The sequence below is a fragment of the Hemitrygon akajei genome, chromosome 31, assembly GCF_048418815.1.
Source record: "Hemitrygon akajei chromosome 31, sHemAka1.3, whole genome shotgun sequence".
In the NCBI taxonomy this organism is placed as follows: domain Eukaryota; kingdom Metazoa; phylum Chordata; class Chondrichthyes; order Myliobatiformes; family Dasyatidae; genus Hemitrygon; species Hemitrygon akajei.
In genome coordinates, this window is record NC_133154.1 from 6,959,894 (window position 1) to 6,985,550 (window position 25,657).

Sequence of the window (25,657 nt, forward strand, 5' to 3'; positions counted from 1 at the left end):
ATTTATTTATTTATTTATTTATTTCCATGTGTTTTCTTTTGTACACAGGTTGCTTGCCTGTCTTTTTGTGTAGACTTTCACTGATTCTATTGTGTATCTTTGTACCTACTATGAACGCCAACTGTATAAACTTTGATAATAAAACTACTTTTAACACTTGATTACAATCCATTTTCAGTTCTGTAGCTTGTACTACAAACATCAGTGAGGTTATGGAGAACTGCTCTTCAGAATAGAATCAGAATCTTATATACTCAACACTGCAGGTAGTTCTAGTGTTCAACATCCCCTAACAATTGAGAAATCCCCAAATTCACTGGAATCTCCGGAATGGAATTCAGACACATAAGGACACATCAGTAGGAGTTGGCATTCGCCTATTTTCCATTTAGCGACTGCGCCACAGGTAACAAATACTGCTGCAGATGCTGTGGCTGCACATTAGAGTAGACTCAACAGATGGATGCCTTTCTAAATGGTGAGAGAGGAAGGAGCGGGTTCAGACCATCTGTGTGAGAGCCTGTACTGAGAATACATGTAGTGTTCGTCATCAAGGCCAGTTCAGCTGAGGGAAGTGTGGATGAACAAAGCTGTAACCTTGTTCTTCCCATTCAGTACCAAAGGAACAGTAATTTCACTTGGTGCCCACATTGATTTTGATTAAGTCCGTAAGACATAGGAGCAGAATTAGGCACAGATATGGTACTCAATACCACACCACCACTGAAGTCTCAATCTGTTCACACTATGCTCCACGCTGTGTAGAGCTTTAGCTCTACTGTTTAAAGAAAAATTGCAAAATGAAATTTGAAGATTAAACAAATTACAGTTTCACCAAAACTTAAAGTATCTTGAAGCAACACACAAAATGCTGGAGGAACTCAACAGGTCAGGCAGCATCTATGGAAAAGAGTAAACAGTCATCATTTTGGATTAGGACCCTTCATCAGGACACATGCTTGTGAATGTTTCTTGAATTTTATTTTACATGCTGAAACTCTGCATTGAAAACCCATTTATCATTACAATTTTACATTCTTTTATCACAGATAAAAATGGTAACTTCTCATGACACAAATCAGTAACACAGGCCCATTAAGATTAAATTCAAGGGATTCAGGAGTTCCCAACTTTTTTTATGCCATGGACCATTACCATTAAGCAAAGGGTCCGTGGACCCCAGGTTGGGAACCCCTGAAGGGATTGTTAGGTGTTAGTTAAACTATCAACATGTATAATTAAATAAAAATACTTGGAAAATGTTCCTTGTACTTCATCATAAATTACCGCATATGGTGTTGCAGATGTCGTGTTGGAATATGAAGTCTGCCAGCTTTGTGCACACTTGTCCACATTATTTTCAAAATCCAGCACAATTAACACATGGATTGTGAAACTCAAAAGCTTCGTTCCAAAATGGCATCAACATTTTTATTGCATTGAAAATGAGAATCCTGCAAAGTTCCTAAGACCAAGACCACAAGCAGACAGAGATGAAGAAGTCACATCATCACTTCCACAGGTCTCACGAGAGTCTTTGTTCTTCCTTTGGTTCCTGCCATATTTTAACAATGGCAGTGCTGGGAACGGAGTCAGTTACCTTTTGTCTAAGTTGTGTATCTGTAGGCTGAGGGTTGTGAAGCTCGAAAGGAGATCAGCCACTTCATCAACCTGTGGAGCAACAGGAAGGCAAGAGCAAGTTACAAATTACAGACTTGAATGGATAGTTGAGCTTAAGTGCTCAATCTACCATGAGCTTTATTTACCCGACTGCACAATACACACTCAAAACATTGGAGGAATTCAGCAGATCAGGCAGTATCTATGGAGAGAGATAAAGAGTCAATATTTTGGGCCAAGACGCGTAAAGGGGAAGAAGCCAGAATAAGATGATGGGAGAGGGTAGGTGGGTGGAGGAGAGGGCTGAAGAGAGGAGCTGGAAGATGATAGGTGGATGCTTCACACCGTGACACATCAGGGTCCCGATGAAGGGTCTTGGCCTGAAATGTAGACTTGGTTCCTCTCCACAGATGCTGCCTGACATGCTGAGTTCCTCCAGTATTTTGTGTGTGTTACCCTGGTTCTCTAGCATCTGCAGATATATTTTATTTGTCTATTGCATAGCACTTACTCTGTAATTGCTGCACTACATTCTCACTGTTTTAACTACACCAATATATTCGTGCATTGAATACATTTACCAGTAAGGCACACAACCGAAACCTTTTCACTGTACACGTGACAATAATAAACCAAACCTATAAATGACTTGGATGAGGAAGGGGAAGGGTGGGACAGCAAGTCTGCAGATGACATTAAGGTCGGTGCTGTTGTGGATCGTTAGAAAGTTGCTGTACTTTACAACGGGACACTGACAGTATGCAGAGCTGGGATGAGAAGTCATTGATGGAAAAGATTAAAAAGTCAGCCCAACATTGTGATAATATTGAAGTGCACATTAGTATCAGTAAAGCAGAGGCTAAGTGTGTAATCTGGGAAAAAGTCATCCAAATGTGGCAAGAAAGATGAGACAGAGGGGAAAGGGAGGGGAAAGGGAGGCATTTATATCAAACACAAAAGAGTGTTACAGGTACTAGGGTAGGCAGTGGATACAGAAGAGAGGAAACTGGGTGGACTAGGTTAAGGCTGGGGCACTGTGCACTAAACAAAACATTGAAAATGATAGGGAAACAGCAGACAGGACTGTGTGAGGAATGTCAGGAAGAGGAGTCAGCAAAACGCATAATTCTGATTTGCAGGAAGTATGGGATACAGAGAGAGATGATGAGAATTAATCTAAGGGAAATGGGGGGTGCAAGAATTCACATTAAAAGGGTTACTGGGAATGGGTGAGAGAGCACAGGTCAGGGTACTTTTAGCTTTCTTAAGGGACACACGGGTTTTTTATAGGATTTGATGGATAAGCAGGAATAGGGTACTAGAATGGCCAAAGAAAGAAGGATAAAGTGTAGATTAGGGTATGTGTGTGTGTGGGAAAGGGTGAAGGGATTTAGAATGTTAGTGTATCATTTGATCCACACTCCGGAACAGAAGGTGGTGGTAATGCACCATTAAGCTGGGTGCCAACTGCCTTAAAACAAGAAGAAGAACATTGTGAATCGAAGTGCCTGTACTGTGTTGCACCATTCTACACTCAGTGGCCATTTTATTAGGTACACCTGCTCATTAATGCACATATTTAATCAGCCAATCGCGTGGCAGCAACTCAATGCAGAAAAGCATGCAGACATGGTCAAGAGGTTCAGTTGTCATCCAGACCAAACATCAGAACGGGGGTAAAATGTAATCTAAGCGACTTTGACTGTGGAATAATTGTTGGTGCCAGATGGGGTGGTCTGATCTCCTGGGATTTTCACATACAACCATACAGAGAATGCTGCAAAAAAATAACATCCAGTGAGCAGCATTTCTGTGGGTAACAACACCTTGTTAATGAGAGAGTTCAGAGGAGAATGGCCAGACTGGTTCAAGCTGACAGGAAGGTGATCTTAACTCAAAATAACCACACGTTACAACAGTGGTGTGCAGAAGAGCATCTCTGAATGCAAAACATGTTGAACCTTGAAGTGGATGGGCTACAGCAGCAGAAGACACTCAGTGGCCACTTTATTAGGTACAAGGGGTAACTAACAAAATAGCCACTGAGTGTATAGTTTTATAAAGCTCATCAACACCACTTAAGACCTGAAGTTACTGCCTCTAACCCTTGCTTTGGTGTAGGGATTGAAATGGACAGTTCCGAGATCTTCATTTGGTTCGGTGAGCAGAAGTGCTGTCTGCATTGACGAAGTAATTCACCGCTTCAATCGGAACTTAATGCTGAATCAGCTGAGACACAAGGGACTGCAGATGCTATCATCTTCATTTTCATTGTAACATTCAATATGATTGTCGATACCTTCAAATTCTTCATAGTTCCTAACTTGTTGATGTAGTGAAACTGTTTCATTTTCACCCTTGGCCATTTCTGGCATCTCCACAACTGAATGTTTGAAACCGCAATGAGCAAAACAATTCTGAATTTCTCACCAACTATGTGACAAAAATCACTGCTTTTTGAACACCAACAACATGCAACTGACACCATTTAAAAACTTTGCTCTAAGCAAGTGGAAGCGTCTAACAGCCACACAAGTACATGCGACTGATGCTAGTTACAACCTGGTCGGCAAGCCTCCTGTCCCAATTAAGCGGCATAGTGCCCCAAATAAATGAAAGGAATCCCAACAATTTTCTCAATACATTTTTGTTCTTTAAGAGTTGTCTCAAATAAGCAGCTATCCTGATTAACAAATGGCCCAATTAACTGGAATCCACAGTATTTAAAGCTAAGATTTTAGGTTTTTCATTAGTAAGGGTGCTAAAGGTTACAGGGAGAAGCAGGAGAATGGGGTTGAAAGGGATAGTAAATCAGCCATGATGGAATGCTGCAGATGACATGAATGGCCTAATTCTGCTCCTATGTCCTATGGTCTAAAATGGCCAACACCAGAATATAAATAAAAATCTTGGGAGAACTGCTCAGTCTGATTAGAAACATTGGGGTAGAACTGTCTTCATAGGAAATAGTGCTGGACGGTGCTACAGTCTTAGAGGAAGTCAACAGACTGAGCGTTTGGGGCTGGCGGGGGAGAGTATAACCAGCAGCTGGTACCAGCAGAAATGATCAAAGGCTTTCTCTCCCATAAAACCAAGAAGTGGTCACCTAACACCTTGAGCCTCCACTCATTAGCTTTTATTCTTATCCTTAGAATCAGGGCTATTAAAATCAGTGGCCAAACACTTCAGTCACTGAGATTTGAGATTTTTCCCCTACTCAACCAACTATCCTTAACTGGAACCCCTTCCCCTGTTTGCACCTACCTCTTCCTTTGTGTTGGTCATCTGAAGTTTTGTACAAAGATCATCCAACTGCTCGGTTTCTTGATGGTTACCCAGTCGCTCCAAGTACTCACGCAGCATCTGAATGATCTGAAGAAGGGAAACAGCGTAATCTGACACACTCCTAATGCAGTACCTGCAGTACTTGGGTGACAGCAAACATCCCCAAGGCGTTAAACTTCAGTTGTTATTGAAATCATTCCAGCTAGTACCAAACACACAAGTCGTGCACAGTTTCACACCGTCAATATTAGGGTCCATCTGGGAAAATGGATTAGGGAGCAGCCATCATCTTACTGGACGGCAGAGCAGATGACCCGCTTCTATGTTGTAAATGAGTCAGGCAATAATGAAAACGAGCCTGCAAGAAAGAGAGGCTGTCAAATTCCAGACCATGATGAGGGTGAGCTCAGACTGGAGGAGCCATACCTCATTCTATCTGGGTAGCCTCCAACCTAATGGCATGAACGTTGAATTCTCTAACTTCCAGTAATTTCTTCCCCCACTTTTTTCCTTTCCCCATTCTGGTTCCCCTCTTACCCCTTCTCCTCTCCTGCCCTTCACCTCCTTCCCTTTCTCCCATGGCCACAGTCCTCTTCAATCAGATTCCCCCCTTCTTCAGCCCTTATTTTTTTCCACCTATCTCCTCTTAGCTTCTTACTTCAAACACCCCCTACCCCCACTCACCCACCTTCCCCTTTACCTGGTCTCACCAATCACCTGCCAGCTGGTATCCCTTCCCCTCCCCCTGACCACTTTATTCTAGCTTCTGTCCCCTTTCTTTCCAGTCCCGATGAAGGGGTTCGGCTAGAAACATCGACTGTTTATTACCCCACCACAGATGCCGCCCGACTTCCTGAGTTCCTCCAGCATTTTGTGTGTGTTTAGCAAATTGTGTTCTTTGGTTGTGTTCTGAACTCCTATTGGTAGAAGAGAGAAAAAGAAAAACACCATGTTCAGGAAGAATGAGAGTATTTCAGGGTTATGTCAACGACAGGTCCTGGGATCGAATGGAAGTCGGGAAGCCAAAATCCAATGGCCAAAGCCCTGGATGTGCGAGCCTGCCAAGGAAGTTGGTGGTCTGCAAGTCCGTTGAGTCCATGAGGTGCAGACACAGAACCTCCTGGGGTTGGATGACTGTCTATGTGCGTGAGTGGGTGGACAGGAAGGAGGAAAGGGGCTTGCTTTGCTCCTGTTCCTTTGGTTCTGCTGAACACCGTGGGCATGCTACATGTGGTGACGCTCGCAGGCTACCAGCACCTCCTTAGGTTCTGCTGGCTGTCAACTCAAATGACGTATTTCAATGTTCGAGTGGTAAATAAATTAATCAGATTCTGCCTTTCAGAGGCACAGGATTAAAGTTAGAGAGACAGAGATATAGAAGGGTTTTTTAAAAAAAAGCAGACAGAACAAGGTGAGGAGGAGGTAAAGAAGGAGAGAAGACACCAAGGTACAAAGATGATGAGCAGATAGAACCAGCTGAGAGAGGGCGATGAGTCCAGGTAAGAAGGGAGAGGTTGGGTTAGATGGACAAGATTAATAGTTGAAGGGTGACCCTGGGTAGATTGCTGAGAGTGGGAAAGCAACACGGGGGGAGGGGAGTGGGTTACTGTTGGATCCGACTGTTTATTGTCATTTTCTTCGCAATCTGACAGTTATTTATCTGCTTGTATTTTAAGTAGTCTTTATATACATAACAGTTTAATGTGCCTCAAGTGGTTATACAGAGTATAATTCTGGAAAGTTCTGCATAAAGTGAATGTGCTGTTCCCATTGCTTAACCTTTTATTGCAGTATCGCCAAGTACTTTCCTTTTAGCTATTTGGATTCAGAACTGGCTTGCGCAAAGACGACGAGGGTAATGGTTGAAGGGACTCAATTGAGCTGGAGATCTGTAGTTAGTGGTTCTGCAGGGATCCGTCCTGTGACCCCTGCTGTTCATATAAACTGGATGAAAAATGTAGGTGGGTAAATTTGCAGATGATACCAAGATTGGTGGAGTTGTGGATAGTGTGGAAGACTGGCAAAGAATACAGTGCAATATAGATCAGTTGCAGATATGGGCTGAGGAATGGCAGATGGAGTTTAACCCAGATAAATGTGACACGTTGCAATTCGGTAAGCCAAATGCAAGGAGACGAAATTCTGTTATGGGCAAGTTCCTCAAGAGTGCTACTGAACAGGGAGATCTTGGGATCCAAGTTCATCACTCCTTCAAAGTGGCCACAGAAGTTGATAAGGTAGTTAAGTTCCCTTAGGGAATGCTTGCTTTTATTAGTCAAGACAATGAGTTCAAAAGTCAGGAGGTTATGTTACAAGTTAATAAAACTCTGGTATGGTGTCAGGGGCAAAGAGGTTTTAAAGGATAGACATGTGATACAAGAAAAATGGTGAGATACAGTAGGAGGGATTAGTGTATGGGTGCTTTTGATTTGTTTTTTTAGCTGGTTTGGCACAACAGTGTGGGCCAAGTGCCCTGTTCCTGTGCTGTACTCTTCTATGTTCTAAGTTCAATCTACAGATTAGAATGGAATTTTCCTTATCTCTATAGATATAAAATAGATGTTTCATGATATATTCTTATTCCGAATTTTAGCTTTCTCTGTCATTGTCTGTTAAACTTTCCTCTGTTAAAACAACTCTTAATAAAACAATTGTGAAGCAACAGATTTTGTGCCTTGTTTCTGACTTCTAAAAGAACTTTGGATTTAAACACACAAACTGAAAAATTCAATGTTCATGCCACTGGACTGCAGTCTATAAAAGTCAAATGAGATATTGTTCTTAAAGAGATTAGCTAGCGATTACTTGAGACAGAAAGATACAGTAAATTGTAATTAGTACAAGGGGAGAGGTTCTGTACAGGATGAAAAGATAACAGGAGCTTGGGAAGAGACCAAAGCATTGCAATACAAAATAATAACAGGGATTAGGACTACACTCTACAGGAGGTTCATTTCTCTGCTGAGTTTCTCTTTGCTGACTTCATCTGCATCACCATGGGAGTTCAGCTAGTTTCAAAATGCAATCAAGAGTTTTAAGCAGAGAGACAGGTCAGTTGCTGGAAAAAAAACCTTTCTCTTACCTGCTTCACCTCAGCCCGAAGTGCCTCTAAACTGTGTGAATGTCCATCCTGCAAGATGTTCAGTTTAGATCGAGCAAGGTGGAGCGGCGTCCTTCCTGCTCGGTCGAGGGCATCCACTCGAGCACCTGAGGGCAACAAAGGAGGTTTCCTGTCAGCATCTTACTGCCAGTCACCAGAGACCAGGAGTTTCCAGCTGGCCCAGTCTGAACTGCTGCTTCGGTACGAAACTGAATCACCTCTACCTGTTGCAGAACCACTCAAAGCCAGTGAACTGAACAGCAACTCCATTGCTGGTCACCAATAACTTAAATGAAACCAAATATACAGGGGGAGAGGATAATGTAGTCAAAGGTCTCAAATGCTTTTCAGGTGACAAAATTGTTTGTGGTTAAAGAACTTAGTACTTAGTCCTGCTGAAGGGTCTCAGCCCAAAACGTCAACTGTGCACTTTTCCATAGATGCTGAGTCCCTCCAGCGTTTTGTGTGTGTTGCTTGGATTTCCAGCATCTGCAGATTTTCTCTTGCTTGTGACAGCACCGGAACTGTCACCTTTCAAGGAGCTTTGGTCCCCGAGATCCCTCTGCACAACAACATTTCAGAGCCTTGCCATTAACAGAGTGCTGCCCCTTTGTATTTGATCTCCCAAAGTGCAACACTTCACATTTCACCAGGTTAAACTCCATCTGCTAGCACCGAGGAATTTAAAGTTGCTGATTCTCTCCACCTCTGATGAAGACTAGCTATGGACTTCCAGATTCCTCCTCCTGAAGTCACCAATCAGCTCCGTGGTCTTGCTGACATTCCATAAGAGGTTGTTGTTAAGGCACCACTCAGCCAGTTTTCTATCTCCCTCACCACCTATGATTTGCCCATGACAGTGGTTTCATTGGCAAACTTGAATATGGCACTAGAGCTGCACTTAGCCGCACAGTCATAAGTGTAAGGCTAGCAGAGCAGGGGAGGAAGCACACAGCCTGGTGGTACACCTGTGCTGATGTGGAGATCATGGAGGAGATGTTGTTGCCAGTCCAAACTGACTGGGGACTGCAAGTGAGGAAATCAAGGATCCAATTGTACAAGGAGGTATTGAGACCAAGGTCTTGGAGCTTATTGATTAGTTTTGAGGGGCTTCCCCATCCGGTGCTGGGGTAGTGAGACAGTATTGCCCCATGACTGCCCACCACAGGCACCTAAAGGACAACACACAAAATGCTGTCCAGTCCTGACAAAGTGTCTCGACTGTTTATTCATTTCCATAGATGTTGCCTGACCTGCTGAGTTCCTCCAGCATTTTATTTGTGTTGCTCAGGATTTCCAGCATCTGCAGAATCTTTTGTACTTATCTTAAGGACAACGTGGTCCCAGTTCCCCTGCAGAGATAGTTTTACACAAGAAACTATTTCATTTCAAGCGGCCCTGTTGGAATTTTAAGAGCAGTTATGATTGGATGCAACTGATTGAATTTTCCCCAAATAAGATTCAGAAGTGATTGATGATGTGCTTCGCTCATGGAGAATAAAAATAATAATTATAAATTGCAAAGCAAAAACAGTATTTGGTGTGACTGATTTTCAAGCCAAACAAGTAAATCTACTATTCCCCCAATCCAAGGACTCATATTTCCATTTCAATTGTTCTCACCACAAAGAAACTTCAACTTTATTAACCCAATTTTGACCTATATCAATCAGAAAATCAATGCACAGAAGTCATCACAGTCGTAGCCTAGGCTAGTCCACTTTGTCCTAGGACTGATAGTAGGCAGATTATATACACTTATACAAGGGTAGATTGCAATTTGTAAGGATGTATGAAAAATAGAACCACGTTATTATAAGAAGTCCCTTGTAAATGCAAACTATTAGTAACTATATATACATTTAAAATTAGTAGCAATTACATACCTCCTCTTAACAGTGTAGTGATCACTGGTACGTGGTTTGTACAGGCAGCTATGAAGAACAGAATCAAATGTTAGATAATATTTTACATTGTAAAGCATGGAGGTACAAAGGCATTGGAGGAACACAGAAAACACTGGAGGAACTCAGCAGGTCAGGCAGAATCTACGGAGGGGAATAAACAGTCAACGTCTCAGACTGCGACCCTTCATGAGTACTGAAAAGGAGTGGGGCAAAAGCCAGAATAAGAAGATGGAGGAGGGAGGTGGAAGAGTACAAGCTGGCAGGTGATAGCTCAGGGGCAAGGTGAGTGGCTGATGGGAGGGAGGAAGGAGTAAAAAACTGGGAGGTGATAGGCAAGGGAGAAGATGAGTGGCTGGGGATAGGGGAGGAGGAGTAAAAAGCTGGGAGGTGATTGCTGGAATTGGTAAAGGGCTGTAGAAGGCGGAATCTGATAGGAGAGGGCAGTGGACCAGGGAAGGAGGAGGGGAACCAGAGGAAGGTGATGGGCAGATGAGAATTGAAGGGGTGAGAAGGCAATCAGATGCAATATCAGGTGTTAATCCTCCAGCATGTGTTTGGCCCCATCATGGCAGTAAAGAAGGACAAGTAAAAGAAACTTCTTAAGCTACAATAACGATAATTAGCATTGAGTTACCTATCAGAGATAGTTCTATCCACATCCCACCCTCTATGGATTTCAATGTTAAACTGTTTTCTCTTTCTTCCAGTTTTGATGAAAATCATACAATTGTATCGCACAGCAACAGACCCTTTGGCCTAATGCATTTGACATTAAGTAGGTTCCTCATTTTACAGATTCTGAATGTTTCCAGCATGGGGCAACTGCAATTTTTTTGTGTGTGCGTTTATTGCTTTAATTAACTCAATTAGACAATGTATCCAGGACAGCTTTAAGGAGCAATACCACTAAAAAGCAGTGTCTGTCATTAAGGAGCCCCATCACCCAGGTCAAACCCTTGTTCTCATTGCTACCATAAGGCATAAGGCTGATGGCACACACTCAACGATTCAGGAACAGCTTTTTCCTCTCCACCATCCGATTTCTGAATGGGCATTTATTGTGACACAGTGCGGAATAGGCTTTTTTGGCCCTTTAAGCCACGCTGCCCGGCAATCCCCAAATTTTTTAATCCTAGCCTAATAACAGGACATTTTATAATGATCAATTAACCTACCAACCATAAAATATAGGAGCAGAATGAGGCCATTTGGCCCACTGAGTCTGCTTCGCCATTCAATCATGGCTGATCCAAATCTTCCAGTCCCCTATCTTCTCCGCATACGCTTTGATGCCCTGGCTAATCAAGAACCTATCTATCTCTGCCTTAAATGCACCCAATGACTTGGCCTCCACAGCTGCTCGTGGCAACAAATTCCACAGATTTACCACCCTCTGACTAAAGTAATTTCTCCACATCTCTGTTCTAAAAGGATGTCCTTCAATCCTGAAGTCATTCCCTCTTGCCCTAGACTTCACTACCACGGGAAATAGCTTTGCAATATCTAATCTGTTCAGGCCTTTTAACATTCATAATATTTCTATGAGAGCCCCCTCATTCTCCTGAACTCTAGGGAATACAGCCCAAGAGCTGCCAGTCGTTCATCATACGGTAACCCTTTCTTTCCTGTATACCAATATGCCGTTGGGACTGTGGGAGGAAACTGGAGCACCCAGAGGAAACCCACGCAGTCACGGGGAGAGCGTACAAACTCCTTACAGGCAGTGGTGGGAATTGAATCTGGGTCGCTGGTACTATAAAGCGTTGTGCTAACCACTACGCTACCATGCCACCCAATGAACCCTTGAGTACTATCTCACTACTTTTAAAATTTATATTTTAACACTACTTATCTAACAATTTAATATATATTTACTATTGCAATTTAGTTTTTTCCCCCTCTCTTATCATGTATTGCACTGTACTGCTGCCTCAAAGACAACAAATTTCACGACACATACCAGTGATAGTAAACCGGATTCTGTTGAGTTTGTGGCTCAGAACCAAACTATACTGTTTTACCCATTAGGAAGCTGAATGTACCGCTGACAGAACTGGCTGGCACTTGTCTGTTTTTTGCTGCTCTGGGAAGGCGTTGCTCGGGATAAAAATGTTCTTCTGTAAAATTTGATCTTTTGTGCAGGTTGGGGTCAATGTCAACTGACACATTTCAAGTACATTTGCAAGCATTAACAGTTAGCACAACACTTTAAAGTGTCAGAGGCTTGAGTTCAATTCCCTCCACTCCCTGTAAGGAGGTTGCATGTTCTCCCTGTGACAGTATGTGTTTCCTCCTATGTTCCGTCCAGAGATGTACTGGTTGATAGGTTAGTTAGTTGTTGTAAATTGTTTTGTGATTGTTAAATCGGGGGTCCCTGGGCAGTGTGGTTTGAAAGGCCAGAAGGGACTATTCTGCACTGTACCTCAATAAATAAATAAAACAACAAAGGAAATCAATGCAAAAATAGTGAAACATGTCTTTAAATGCAGAAATAATTTTCAATATTCAATCCTTGTTCTGCAGTTTTATTTCCCTGACGACCTGAGTTCATTAACAACTAGTAGCAGGATTTCTCATCTCTCTCATACCTAGATGTAACGGTGTGTTTCCCAATCCATCCTTCTGGTTGGGGTCTGCTCCGTGATCCAGCAACAACTGTACTAAAGCACAAAGAGGAAACAAGGTTAGAGGACAGCTGATGTACTGTGTTTTATCCAAAAGAAATCAGCAAAGTCAAGAGGAGGGATTGATTTATGTGGTATTATGTGGTGTGACTTTTCTGCTATTTGCGGCCAAAATTTAGCATCAGAAGTTTGCAAAGGAACATCGAAACAAGCCTCATGCATTTTGGAAACTGGCCCTGTGGACTGACGAAGTTAAAATAGAACTTTTTGGCCACAATGAGCAAAGGGACGTTTGGAGAAAAAAAGGGTGCAGAATTTCATGAAAAGTACACCTCTCCAACTGTTAAGCACGGACGAAGGTGGATCGATCATGCTTTGGGCTTGTGTTGCAGCCTGTGGCATGGGGAACATTTCACTGGTAGAGGGAAGAATGAATTCAATTAAATACCAGCAAATTCTCGAAGCAAACGTCACACCGTCTGTGAAAAAAAAAGCTGAAGATGAAAAGAGAATGGCTTCTACAACAGGACAATGATCCTAAACACACCTCAAAATCCACAATGGACTACCTCAAGAGGCGCAAGCTGAAGGTCTTGCCATGGCCCTCAGAGTCCCCCGCCTAAACATTATCGAAAATCTGTGGATAGACCTCAGAACACCAGCGCATGCAAGATGGCCCAAGAATCTCACAGAACTAGAAGCCTTTTGCAAGGAAGAATGGGTGAAAATCCCCCAAACAAGAATTGAAAGACTCTTAGCTGGCTACAGAAAGCGCTTACAAGCTGTGATAGTTGCCAAAGGGGGTGTTACTAAGTACTGACCACGCAGGATGCCCAATGTTTGCTTCAGGCCCTTTTCCTTTTTTGTTATTTTGAAACTGTAAGATGGAAATAAAAAAGTAATCTTGCTTAAAATATTAAAGAAATGTGTCATCTTTAACTTTATGCCTTTTGGAAATCAGGTCATCTTTTACTCGCTTAGCTATTCACAGTAATAGAAATTTGACCAGGGCTGCCCAAACTTCTGCATGCTACTGAATCAGCCGCTCTCCATGTAAAATCAAAACTCCCTTCCAATCTTCTTTAAAACTCCTTCCCGTTACTTTAAATCAATATCCTCTTCATTGTGATATCCCGCCTTACACAATCTTTACATCTCAATCCGGTTACACCCCCCCCCCCCCACAGCCACCTATACCTACCCAACTTCTCCCCACAACTAAAAACCCCCAATCCATGTAACATCCTGGCGAATATCCTTGAATTTTCTTCAGTGCAATTACCTCCCTCCTACTGCATGTTAAACAGAACTACAAGCAATACTCCATAAGACCATAAGATATAGGAGCAGAATTAGGCCATTCAGCCCATCAAGTCTGCTCCACATTCCATCGTGGCTGATTTATTATCCCTCTCAACCCCAAAGTTTGCTCCAGCTCCACTCACCAATTGAGCTATTTCCATTACAAGAGGCAAAATGAAGGGCAGTCCTGCCTTTGTCATCAGCTACACATGGATCAGCACCACCTTCGAGTAACTGGCTCACTAAATAGAACAGAAAAGGTATGATTAAAAAATAAGTCAAGTGACAAGCATTCAGCAGTCATTTCTGACTCAATTTTCACCATCTCAATCAATTCAGGTTAAAACAGGTCATTGAGCACTCGAATCAAGAATTATTTTGTGTAGAGAAAATAGGGAAGCAGAGACAAGGCAGGGTTGTGGCCTCCACGAGAGCGAGGGGAAGTACCGATGTCTGATTGATTTAAACGCCAGGCCGAACCGGAAAGGTCAGGTACGGGTTGAATCGTGGCGGCAGGATCAGGCCCCGAGTGGTTTGAAAGCAAGCAACAACCTGAAGTCTGGACGGCTTAAGCACCGGGCCTGATTGAAAAGGTCGAGGTGTTGGGACCGGAGGAGAGGCGAGGACCGGTTCTGCTTGCTGCTCCGCACTGAACTGAAGCTGCGGCCTGTTCTAGCTGCAGTGATGCCTGGCTTTGTGTCTTTCATAAAACTTCAATTCTGAAGCTACAGTATATGCTTACTTTTATTGTTTGCACAATTTGTTTATTCTCTCTTTGCGCATTGACTGACAGTCATTTTTTTTAAAAAGGGGCTCTTTTGAGGTTTCTTTGAGCAGAGGCTACAAATGGGAGGAGAAAGCTACAGAATGCAGATACCAGAAGTCAGCAAGGAGCTGGCTTCTCGAGGACTGTCGTCATTTCAGTCAGGGCATCACAATTTAGAGACAATTCACTGGCCGGGTGTGTAGTGACAACTGCACCAGACATCGAGGCTAGAGGTCCCGTGTTTAAATCCAGAACAAACCCTAAAGAAAAGACAAGGTTGCCACCCAATGCGCCTCAAGGCATGGAAAGGAACAACTGTGCGAACGCAAAGGTAATTCAAACATACCAGTCTCAACCTCGTTTGCATTTGCTGCTTCTCGTAATCGTTTCTGTGCTGCAAAGTAAACAGAATCATTTGTAAAACTCACAGATCAAGCTGAATAGATCAAATAGGCAACAGTTCAAATCAGTATCAGAATACTCGAATAATCAGATTGCTCCTGTGTAATTTTTTGTTAATGACATTTAAAATTCGATCTAGTTGTTTCAAATGCAACGGGCTCTTACATCTATCTGCTTCTGGTAAACTTATTAAGCATTTCAGTCATTTCCACTGGAGTGGATAGCTTCATTCACCACTACCCCCGACTGATTCTATGACCTGCACTCCTAATGCCTCTTTACAACTCATGCTCTCAGTAATATTTCTATATGCATAGTTTGTCTTCTTTTTCAGACAGATACTTTTTCAGGCTTTGTCTGTTTAAGTAGCATTTTTCCATAAAATTCTATTTCCTTTTTCCTGTAAATAAATGTTTGGCACGGACTAGAAGGGCCGAGATGGCCTGTTTCCATGCTGTAATTATTATACGTTATATGGTTAAATGCCTGCAACAGAACGAATCTCAAGGAAACGTGTACTTTTATAATAAATTCACTTTGAACCGTACATTGCAGGTTAACAACACAAGTCTGTGTGTGGAATTCATCTTTAAAACCATTGATTTTGACTTTTGCTTTCCAGACATACACTATCCAAAGTCACAAATATTCATACATTCGAGAAAGTAATTACTTTTTTTTGAGGTGGATCTAAGTGTCTCAAGGAAATTGCCATCATTTCATCTATTTTATAAAACTACTGTCAGTATGAGAAGTCAAGGACAATAATGAGATTTATAGCACAGCACATTCCCATAGTTATGGCAAACATCGTAAGTGAATGTTCTACCTGTTCGGGAAATAACAGGCCTGCACTAACTAACAAATCATATCATTAGAAAAACACTTTTGGTAAAATTGTAGCTAACCTACTGACATTTGCTGTATGGCACTATGTGAATACAGAGATCACACAAGTGCAATTGCAAAACGAAGAAAGCACGATATTGCCTCTACTTCCTTAGGTGTTTGTGGAGATTTGCCATGACATCTAAAACTTTGACAAACTTCAATAATGTGTAGTGGAGAGTATACTGATTGGCTGCATCACAGCCTGGAATGGAAACACCAATGCCTTTGAACAGAAAATCCTACAAAAGGTAGGATTCACCCCAGTATATCACGGGTAAAGCCCTCCTGACCATTGAGCACATCTACATGAAACATTGTTGTAGGAAAGCAGCGTCCATCATCAGAAATCCCCACCACCTAGGCCGTGGTCTCTTCTCGCTGTTCCAATCAGATAAAAGGTAAAAAAGCATCAGGACTCATACCACCATTTACTACCCCTCAACCATCAGGCTCTTGATCAAAGGGGATTACTACATTCACTTGCCCATCCACTGTGATGTTCCCACAACCAATTATCTCACCTTAAGGACTCTTTATCTTTTCTCGTGTTCTCGTAATTTACTCATATTTGTATTTGCACAGTTTCTTGTCTTCTGCACTCTGGTTGATGTCATTGTTCCTGTTATAGTTACTATTCTGTAGATCTGTTAAGTATGCCTGCAGGAAATTGAATCTCAGGATTGTATGAAGTACATATATGTACTCTGATTATAACATTTACTTTAAACGTTAACGTTGGGTATCACTAGCTCCAAACCAAAACTGGCCAGTTGAATTTCAGTGAGGTATCTGCTCAATGATCACATTACCACCTAAGAAGTCACTGTGTTGGTCTAAACTACGTTTCTGAAAGTACTTGATAAGTCAAGGATCAACTTTATTGGCCTTATACATTTAGAGTACTGTGCAAAATTCTTAGGTGTATGTGTACATATATACGTGTGTGTGTGTGTGTGTGTGTGTGTGTGTGTGTGTGTGTGTGTGTGTGTGTGTGTGTGTGTGTGTGTGTGTGTGTGTGTGTGTGTGTGTGTGTGTGTGTGTGTGTGTGTGTGTGTGTGTGTGTGTGTGTGTCTGTATATACATAGGTGCCTAAGACTTTTGTGCAGTAGAGTAGTAATTTTATATATTGCACTGTACTGCTGACACAAAAAAATTCATGGCATGTGAGTGATGATAAATCTGATTCTGATGTGGGTGTCTATTGTGGACTTAAAGTGGGAAGGGGGCAGGGAAAGAGGAATCATGATTAGAGAAAGGGGAGAGTTTGAGAAGCACCACAGAGACATTCTCTAATGATCAATAAACCAATTGTTTGGAATCAAATGACCTTGCCTGGTGTCTCAGAGCTGGGTGTGTCTGCACCCACACCAAACCCCCCAAACCCCTGACACTCCTTCTGTGCCACCTGTCCCCAACCCTCCCATGGCACTCCACCCTCACCATTCTCAACATCCTTTGCTCCCACCAGATTTACAAATTCACTCTCCGCTCCATGTTGACAACTACATATATGTACCAAAGACTTTTGCACAGTACTGTACATTTACATGTACAGTGGATTCCCGTTAATTGGGGCCATTAGCTAATCAGGACAGGCACAAATTTGGGACAACCGTTAAAGAACAAAACCTAATGAAAAAACAGACCAGTATCTCTTCATTTGCCACCTAATTGGGACAGAAGACTGTTTTCAAACAGTTTCTAACCATCATCAGTTAAGTGCATTTGTAGGTGTGCCTTTTGCATGCCCTTAAGCAAGTTGTAGATGTGCACAAAGCACATGGGCAACTTTAGACAAACCTTCATCCACCAGTATCAGGCAGCATTGGCTTTTGAAAGTGCAAAAGCCAACGCGGGCCATACAAAATGAGTGGTGGACTGAAAAGGCACATGAAATCCAGTCCTTTGCCAATAATAATGACATGCATAATTTTTACAATGCTGTCAAAACCATCTATGGCCCAATAAATCAATGCATTACTCCTCTGAAAACAGCAGATGGTCTAACACTTCTGAAGAATCAGAATACCATTCTGCTGAGGTGGGCTGAGCATTTTAACACCCTGCTTGATCAGGACTCTGACGCAGATTCCACCATCCTGGACAAACTGCCTGAACTTCCTCCTATCCACGACCTCAGTCTACCACCAACCTTCCAGAAGGTTCTATCGGCATCCATTCCCTTAAGAACAACAAGTCCCCTGGCACTGACAATATCCTCGCTGAGTTACTGAAGAACAGACGGTACATGTGTATGCACACCCTCTACCAGTACATCACCAAGGCCTGGACTGATGAGAACATCCCACAGCAATGAAGAAATGTAAACATCGTTGTCATTTATAAGAACAAGGGTGACAAGGCCATCTGCAGCAATAGTAGGGGCATAACACTTCTTTCTGTTGTTGGAAAGGTCCTGGCTAAGGTGAAGCTTCAGAGACTCATCAGCAATATCACCGAGTCAATGATGCCTGAATCGCAGTGTGGATTTAGGAAGAACAGGAGCACGATTGACATGATCTTCACAGCCCAGCAGCTTCAGGAAAAGTGCCAGGAGCAACATCTGGACCTGTTTATGGCCTTTGTTGACCTCTCCAAAGCATTCGACACTGTGCAAAGAGAGCTCTTATGGGATGTCCTCCTCAGGTTTGGCTGTCCCAATAAATTTGTTAACATCCTCCGCCAGTTCCACAATGGGATGACTGCTGGGTGACCATCAGAGGACAAGAGTCCGAGCCCTTCCTTGTATGCACAGGGGTGAGGCAGGGGTGTGTGCTAGCGCCAGTACTCTTTAACATCCTCTGTGTGTTACCAAGCTTCTCCACAATGAGATTGAGGACAGCAGCGGTGTGGCAGTGGACGTCAGATTAGATGGCAACCTCTTTGACATCAGGAGGCTTCACACAACCACCCAACTCTGTAGAGAGCGGGTCCTGGAGCCACAGTATGCAGACGTGCTCTTGTGGCCCATACTCCAGAGGATCTTCAGACACTCCTTTCTGTGGCAGTGAGAGCATACAGCACGATGGGGCTGACCGTCAATACCACCAAGACAGAAATGGTTTGCCAATGGAGTACCAGTGTCCCACCCACCCTACCCGCCTTCACTGTTGGTGATGAAAAGCTGTCAGTACTGCCATCTTTCAAATAGCTGGGGAGCATTCTCTCTAAGGATATTGACAACGACATCCAGAGCCGCATTAAACAGGCATCAGCTGCCTTTGGGAGACTTCAGCATACAGTCTTTCAGAACAGGAGGCTTCATTCCTCCACAAAGGTTGCTGTATACCAAGCAGTCTGTGTCACCACCCTCCTTTATAGCTGTGAAGCTTGGGTAACCTACAGCCATCACATCAAGTCCTTGGAGCGCTTCCACATAAGCTGCCTTCAGCGCATCCTGGGAATTACCTGACGTGAATGGGTGCCTCACACTGAAATACTTGTAAAGTATTTACAAGTAAACTGCAGAAGTATTGAGGCCATGATCACCCAGTGTCACCTTCAGTGGCTGGGGCACGGGATAAGGATGCCCCCATGTTGACGGTCCATGCTCAGCTGGAGGACTGAAGAAGCGCCGTAAGGATCAGATGAAGAATGCTTTAAGGATCAGGCCTGAGGACCTGGAGGATGTTGCTGCTGACCGTACCACTTGGCGACAGCTGTGTAGGGATGGGGTTCGTATTCTGGAGATGGAAAGAACTACCAGAAGACAGCAGAAGAGAGCCAAAAGAAATGCAGTCATGGTCGCCACCACTACTACATATACATGTCCCACCTGCAATAGAGCTTGTGGGTCCAGGATAGGACTGTATAGTCATCAAAGATCTCACTGTTAAAGGAGTGGACGTCATCATCGGATTTCAATAGACAACCAAAGAAGAGGAGCATTTGTAGGGCTGTTAGACACACCATGCTTAGAGCAAACGGTTGCGTGTGTTTGTGTTCAAAAAGCAGTGATAAATAAGTAAGCAGTAACACAATTCAGAAGTCTTTTACTCATTGCAGTCTCAAGCAATCAGGCTTGGAGTTGCTAGAAAAGGCCGGGAGTGAAAATGAAACGACTTCACTACTTCAACAAGTTAGGAACAATGAAGAACTTGATGGTATCAACAATCATCTTGAATGTTACAATAACTGAAGATTTGAAGGCAGTCCATTATCTGTAGTAGGTATCTGTGCTGATTTTGATCATTTACGCAATCAATGAAAAGAACACGACACTGGATGAATTCCTCTGCTGATAATTATTAAGAACTAATACAGTTTTATAGTACTCCAGTGTTATAATTTGTTCTGTATTTCATTTAAGTACATAATTTGTTACTCAGTTAAACAGTTTGTCTTTTTTAATGTTCCTTTTAAACTACCTCTATGAAACTTCCATTAATTAGGGCATCCAAGTTATTGGGCTACTGATCCCAATATGTCCCAATTAACTGGAATCTACTATATTAGGAACATGCAACAAATAATAAGTCTTGTGATTGACAACAGTTTTTGCTTAAACTGTGAACTACTTTCTTTTAAGACCCTTCTAGTATCGTCAGCTCCAAGGCGGCTGATATAAAAACTGAAAATACTGGAAATGATCTGCAGCTCAGGCTGAAGAGAGGAACAAGGATAATGTTTCAGGTCAACAGCCAATCATCATGTCTTCTGACAAGTCTTTTTCCTTCTGGCATCCCCATTCAGAAGTTTAACCAGGGCTCAGCTGCCCTTGTCAAGTGATGCAGAACACAGGTCCCATGTAACTTTTTTTTATATAGTCAGTCTTGCAATTTCTTTTTTTTTTAAACTGGCTGGCATGGTATGGCACAGACAATCACCAGTCAGGACTCACTTCCCACCGATGTCTGTAAAGAGTACGCTCCCCCCATGTCCCCATGGGTTTCCTCTGGATGCTGTTTCCTCCCAGAAGAGGGCGCCAGCGAACAACACTACCAAAGGTAACGAATTCAATATGGGTCATGAAGCAATTCCTTTCATTACTTTTTGCTTCACATATGGTTCTGCTACTGTTACAGTCTGTTATATATATTCTGGCAGTGTGAGTTTGTGGTCTCCAAGAGTGTTCTACAAGGCTGTGACCAAACTGAGCAGCACGAAGATCAGAAAGCCTGGAGACGTGGCACGGGCCCGTGATCAACTTCATCTCTCACTAATCTCGCTGATTAAAGCACCGTGGAAGATTAAAATCATCAAGGAGAGTGCGGAAAGCGAACGAGTGTTCAGCGCCAAATGCTAGCCTCTCACTTGCTGCTGCCAGAGGTGCCTGCGTTTGGCAGTCTCTCACTCTCTCTCTCGCTGCTCCCAAGGGAAGGTCCCTGCATTCAAGTGATCTCTCTCTCTCGATGCTGTCGGCAGATGGGGCAGGAGAAAGCTTTAATTGACAAGGATTGTAGGTTAGGACTCCATTCAGTTTTTATGATGTGTTCTATTTCTAGTTCTGGTTCCTTTATTTTCACTGCTACTTTTGGACAATTTTTTTGAATCAGGGCAGCCTGCAGATAATGAAGACGAACTGAACTGAACTGAAGTGTGCCTTTCTGTGTTTTATATTCAGTGTTTGCCATCATTTCAGGGTTGCATGCTGCATACATACTTTGATAATAAATGTACTTTGAAATTTCCAGAAACGTACAGGTTAGAGTTAGTAAAATTGTTGACATGCATGTCAGCACTGGAAGCGTTGCAACACTTCCAGACTGCCCTAGCATAATCGTCCAACTGTATTGGTTGTTGCTGCATAATGACACATTTCTGTGTATCTTTCAAAGTACATGTGATAATTTTCTTTTTAAAAAGCTAATCTTTAAAACACAAGACTTTTTTTGCACATCCTATCAGCTCATAACATTAAACATTCAATCCAAAAGCCATCAGCGTCTCAGTACAGGGCTCCCCTGGGTTACAAACGCCTGATTTTACGAGCATCCCGTACATACGAATGAGCGCTTGGGGGACTGGCAGGTTGAATGAAGGTGGATTTGCTGGCTGCTGTGGAATTTCAGGCTACTTCTGCCAGGTGGGAAATGGGGCATTTCCACATACCTTCTCTCCCAATCAACTCCAAGCTGCGACCATCGAACTGGGAGCGCTGAGTAGTCACTGAGGCAGAAACGTCAGTTGGCAGAGCTCTTCCCCTGCCTGATTGCTCACCTGTCACAGCTGTTCTACCACACATTATCTTTTTGTTCATTTCCAACGTATAAGGCAGTTCCCTGTCACAACGTGGGGACTGTCCATGGTGCACAGAAGCCCCAACTGCTGTTGTGTGGAGTATTTTTTTTTTTGGCCCGGGATAGGCTATTCAGGTCCATAATGAGATTCCTTCACTGGGAATACAGTGGACCCTCTATTGATCTGTTCATTCACAACAATTCCTGGATGTAAAAGGATGTGGGGAACTTTCCTGCAGGAATCAAACCCACTAACTCAATTAGGAATTGCTGCCACTGAGCACAGATACAAAAAGATTCTGCAAATGCTGGAAATCTTGAGCAACGCAGGCAGCATTTATGGTGGGGAATAAACAGCTGATATTTCAGACCCAAAACATCGACTGACTATTCCCCACCACATCGACTGACTATTCCCCACCACAGATTCAGGTTCATTTATTTATCACAGGTACATCGAAACGTACTGTGAAACACAACATTAACTACCAGTACAACCTAAAGATACCTCTAAACATCTAACCCTACATCCCCGTCGTGAGAGGTGGAACGGGTAAGGCTAGCCAACCAGGCTCTGGCGAAGCTGTATAGACCAATTTCTTGTACAGTGAATAAGATGGATTATAAAAATATTGATGAACTCCATCGACTTTGTCAAAAGAGGCTCATCATCGGCTGAGCACCAGATGCAGCTCAGGGAAAGTCATCAGGATCCTGCACAGCCGACAATACCTGGTTCACAACTGAGGATGATGGAGATGGAAGGTCATTGACGGCTTACATTCCACTGGGAGCTGAGGGCCCAAGCAGAAGACGGCAAGCTAAAAATGTGCTGGGGGCAGCCGGCAAGTATCACACCACATTCCGGCGCCAACAAAGCATGCCAACCACATTCAGCGGAACAACACAAGCAACAACAACAGGATGACAGTGCAATGATTCTAGCTGGACACAAGAACATCAAGAGCAAACACAAGGAAATCTGCAGATGCTGGAAATTCAAACAACACACACAAAATGCTGGTGGAACACAGCAGACCAGGCAGCATCTGTGAGGAGAAGCACTGTCGACTAATGAAGGGCACTGACGAAGGGTCTCGGCCCGAAACGTCGACAGTGCTTCTCCTCATAGATGCTGCCTGGCCTGCTGTGTTCCACCAGCATTTTGTGTGTGTTGTTCACTAGAACACCAAAATGCTTTGTGACTGTGAGCAACTTTCATGAGTTAATCCAGTGAGAGGCTTCAGTGGCAAGATCAGACCTTGCAATTTCCCTGGTGTTGTCTCTCATGGGGGGGGGGGGTTCAATATAGTGACCTAATCAATATAATAGGTGCTGCTTGGCCCGCTGAGTTCCTCCAGCATTGTGTGTGTGTGTGTACATGTATGTGTGTATGCGAGTACATGTACGTGTGAGGGTGTGTGTGTGTCTGTCTGTGAGAGTGTGTATGTGTCTGTCTCAGACTGTGTGTGTGTATGTCTGTGTGTGTATGTGTCTGTGTGTGTGTGTATGTGTCTGTGTGTGTATGTATGTGTGTGTGTCTGTATGTGTCTGTGTGTGTGTATGTGTCTGTGTCTGTGTCTGTGTGTGTGTATGTGTCTGTGTGTGTATGTGTCTGTGTGTGAATGTGTCTGTGTGTGTGTGTGTGTGTATGTGTCTGTGTGTGTATGTGTGTGTGTCTGTGTGTGTATGTGTGTGTGTGTCTGTGTGTGTGTGTATGTGTGTGTATGTGTGTGTGTCTGTGTGTGTATGTGTCTGTGTGTATGTGTCTGTGTGTATGTGTGTGTATGTGTGTGTGTGTATGTGTCTGTGTGTGTGTGTGTGTGTGTGTGTCTGTGTGTGTATGTGTCTGTGTGTATGTGTCTGTGTGTATGTGTGTGTATGTGTCTGTGTGTATGTGTGTGTGTATGTGTGTGTGTGTGTATGTGTCTGTGTGTGTGTATGTGTGTGTGTGTCTGTGTGTGTATGTGTCTGTGTGTATGTGTGTGTATGTGTCTGTGTGTGTGTGTGTCTGTGTGTGTGTGTCTGTGTGTGTATGTCTGTGTGTGTGTGTATGTGTGTGTGTGTCTGTGTGTGTGTGTGTGTGTCTGTGTGTGTGTGTGTGTCTGTGTGTGTGTGTCTGTGTGTGTATGTCTCTGTGTGTGTGTATGTGTCTGTGTGTGTGTATGTGTGTGTGTGTGTATGTGTCTGTGTGTGTGTATGTGTGTGTGTGTGTATGTGTGTGTGTGTGTGTGTGTGTGTGTATGTGTCTGTGTGTGTATGTCTGTGTGTGTCTCTTTGTGTGTATTTGTCTGTCTCTTTCTCTGTTGGTGTTCTGGTGAACGGGTGGAGGGGTTGGGGGGACACAGTAACAACTCAACCACAGGCTTGACAAGCGAAGGCTCCGCGCGTCCCCGCTCCATTCCTCGCGCCCTTACGGGGCGCGTTTCCTACATGCGCGCGCCACCGCCCCGTGCCCGCCCGCCCGCCCGCACTCACCGTGCGCCTCCTTGCCCAGGGGGCTGCCCCGACGGTGCGCCTTGAACTGCCGCCTCAAGCGGCTGACGCCCATCTTCCCACCCAGCTGCTCCTGCTGCTGATGATCCTCCGGCCGCTGCCACATCAAGTGCAGGCGGGCCTGCGCCTGGGCGCTGTGCTGCAGCAGAGCGGCGGCCGCCATCTGCAACCTCTGCTCCGACACCGCGCACTCGGCCTCCGAGATCGGCTGCTCCGACATGATGCCGTCAGCCGCCGCCGCCGCTTCTCCCTGTCAGTGGGAGCGCAGGGCGCCGTCAAGATGACTGACCTAATCGCTGGCCAATCAGAACCCACCCTCGGGTCGGCTTTGTCATTTCTATCCAATTGCGGCGTGGGTTGCCCTTCGGTGGGCGGGAACGAACCTGGTCCTGCGACCGATTAGAAGTTCAGACACAGTGCCTGATGACAGATATAATTTGCTGTTGATTTCAGATATTGTAGGAGGAAAATATTTTTCTTGTTCCCATTACATGGATTGGTAGTCCATTAAATTAGGGGCACTACAGCTTCAGATAATCAGCTTTTCAGTTTCTCTCTCCACAGATGCTGCTTGACTTGCTGGGTATACCCAACATTCTCTTTATTTGAGTTTACAGCAGTTGCTGTGTTCCTTTTTCTCATTTCCATTATTTTACGTGATTTATGTGCTTCCAAGCAACTAAACTGAGCACTATCAGCATGACTAATTCCAAGGTCAATCAACTTATATTTGGTCTCAGCTCAATAACCAACAGCCCTTCTGCTCTCTGCCCTACCTATTTCTCCAATTTAAAACTTCCCTTGATTTCCAGCTACAGTGGATTCCAGCTAATTGCACCATCAGTTAATCAGGACAACTCTTAAAGAACAAAAACTAATCAAGAAAATAGCCAGGATTCCCTTCATTTATTTGGGACACTATGCTGTTTAATTGGGGCTGGAGACTTGCTTAACAGGTCCTAACTAGCATCAGTCGAGTGCACTTGTGTAGCTGTTAGATGCTACAACTTACTTAGAGTTTTTAAATACTAGCGCACACAAAATGCTGGAGGAACTCAGCAGGGCGGGCAGAATCTATACAGGAC

General features: G+C 43.7%; 1 protein-coding gene across 1 annotated transcript; it reads right to left on the reverse strand.

Moving 5' to 3' along the window:
- Positions 1-959: 959 nt before the first annotated feature.
- LOC140718974 (ankyrin repeat domain-containing protein 54-like) lies at positions 960-24,859 on the reverse strand. Its single transcript, XM_073033286.1, has 8 exons — positions 24,555-24,859; positions 14,951-14,998; positions 13,982-14,080; positions 12,501-12,572; positions 9,892-9,939; positions 7,988-8,112; positions 4,885-4,992; positions 960-1,671 (listed from the first exon to the last, which is right to left on the reverse strand). The coding sequence occupies exons 1-8, from the start codon at positions 24,790-24,792 to the stop codon at positions 1,597-1,599; spliced, it is 813 nt and encodes a 270-aa protein (XP_072889387.1). The 5' UTR covers positions 24,793-24,859; the 3' UTR covers positions 960-1,596.
- Between the last annotated feature and the right edge of the window lie 798 nt (positions 24,860-25,657).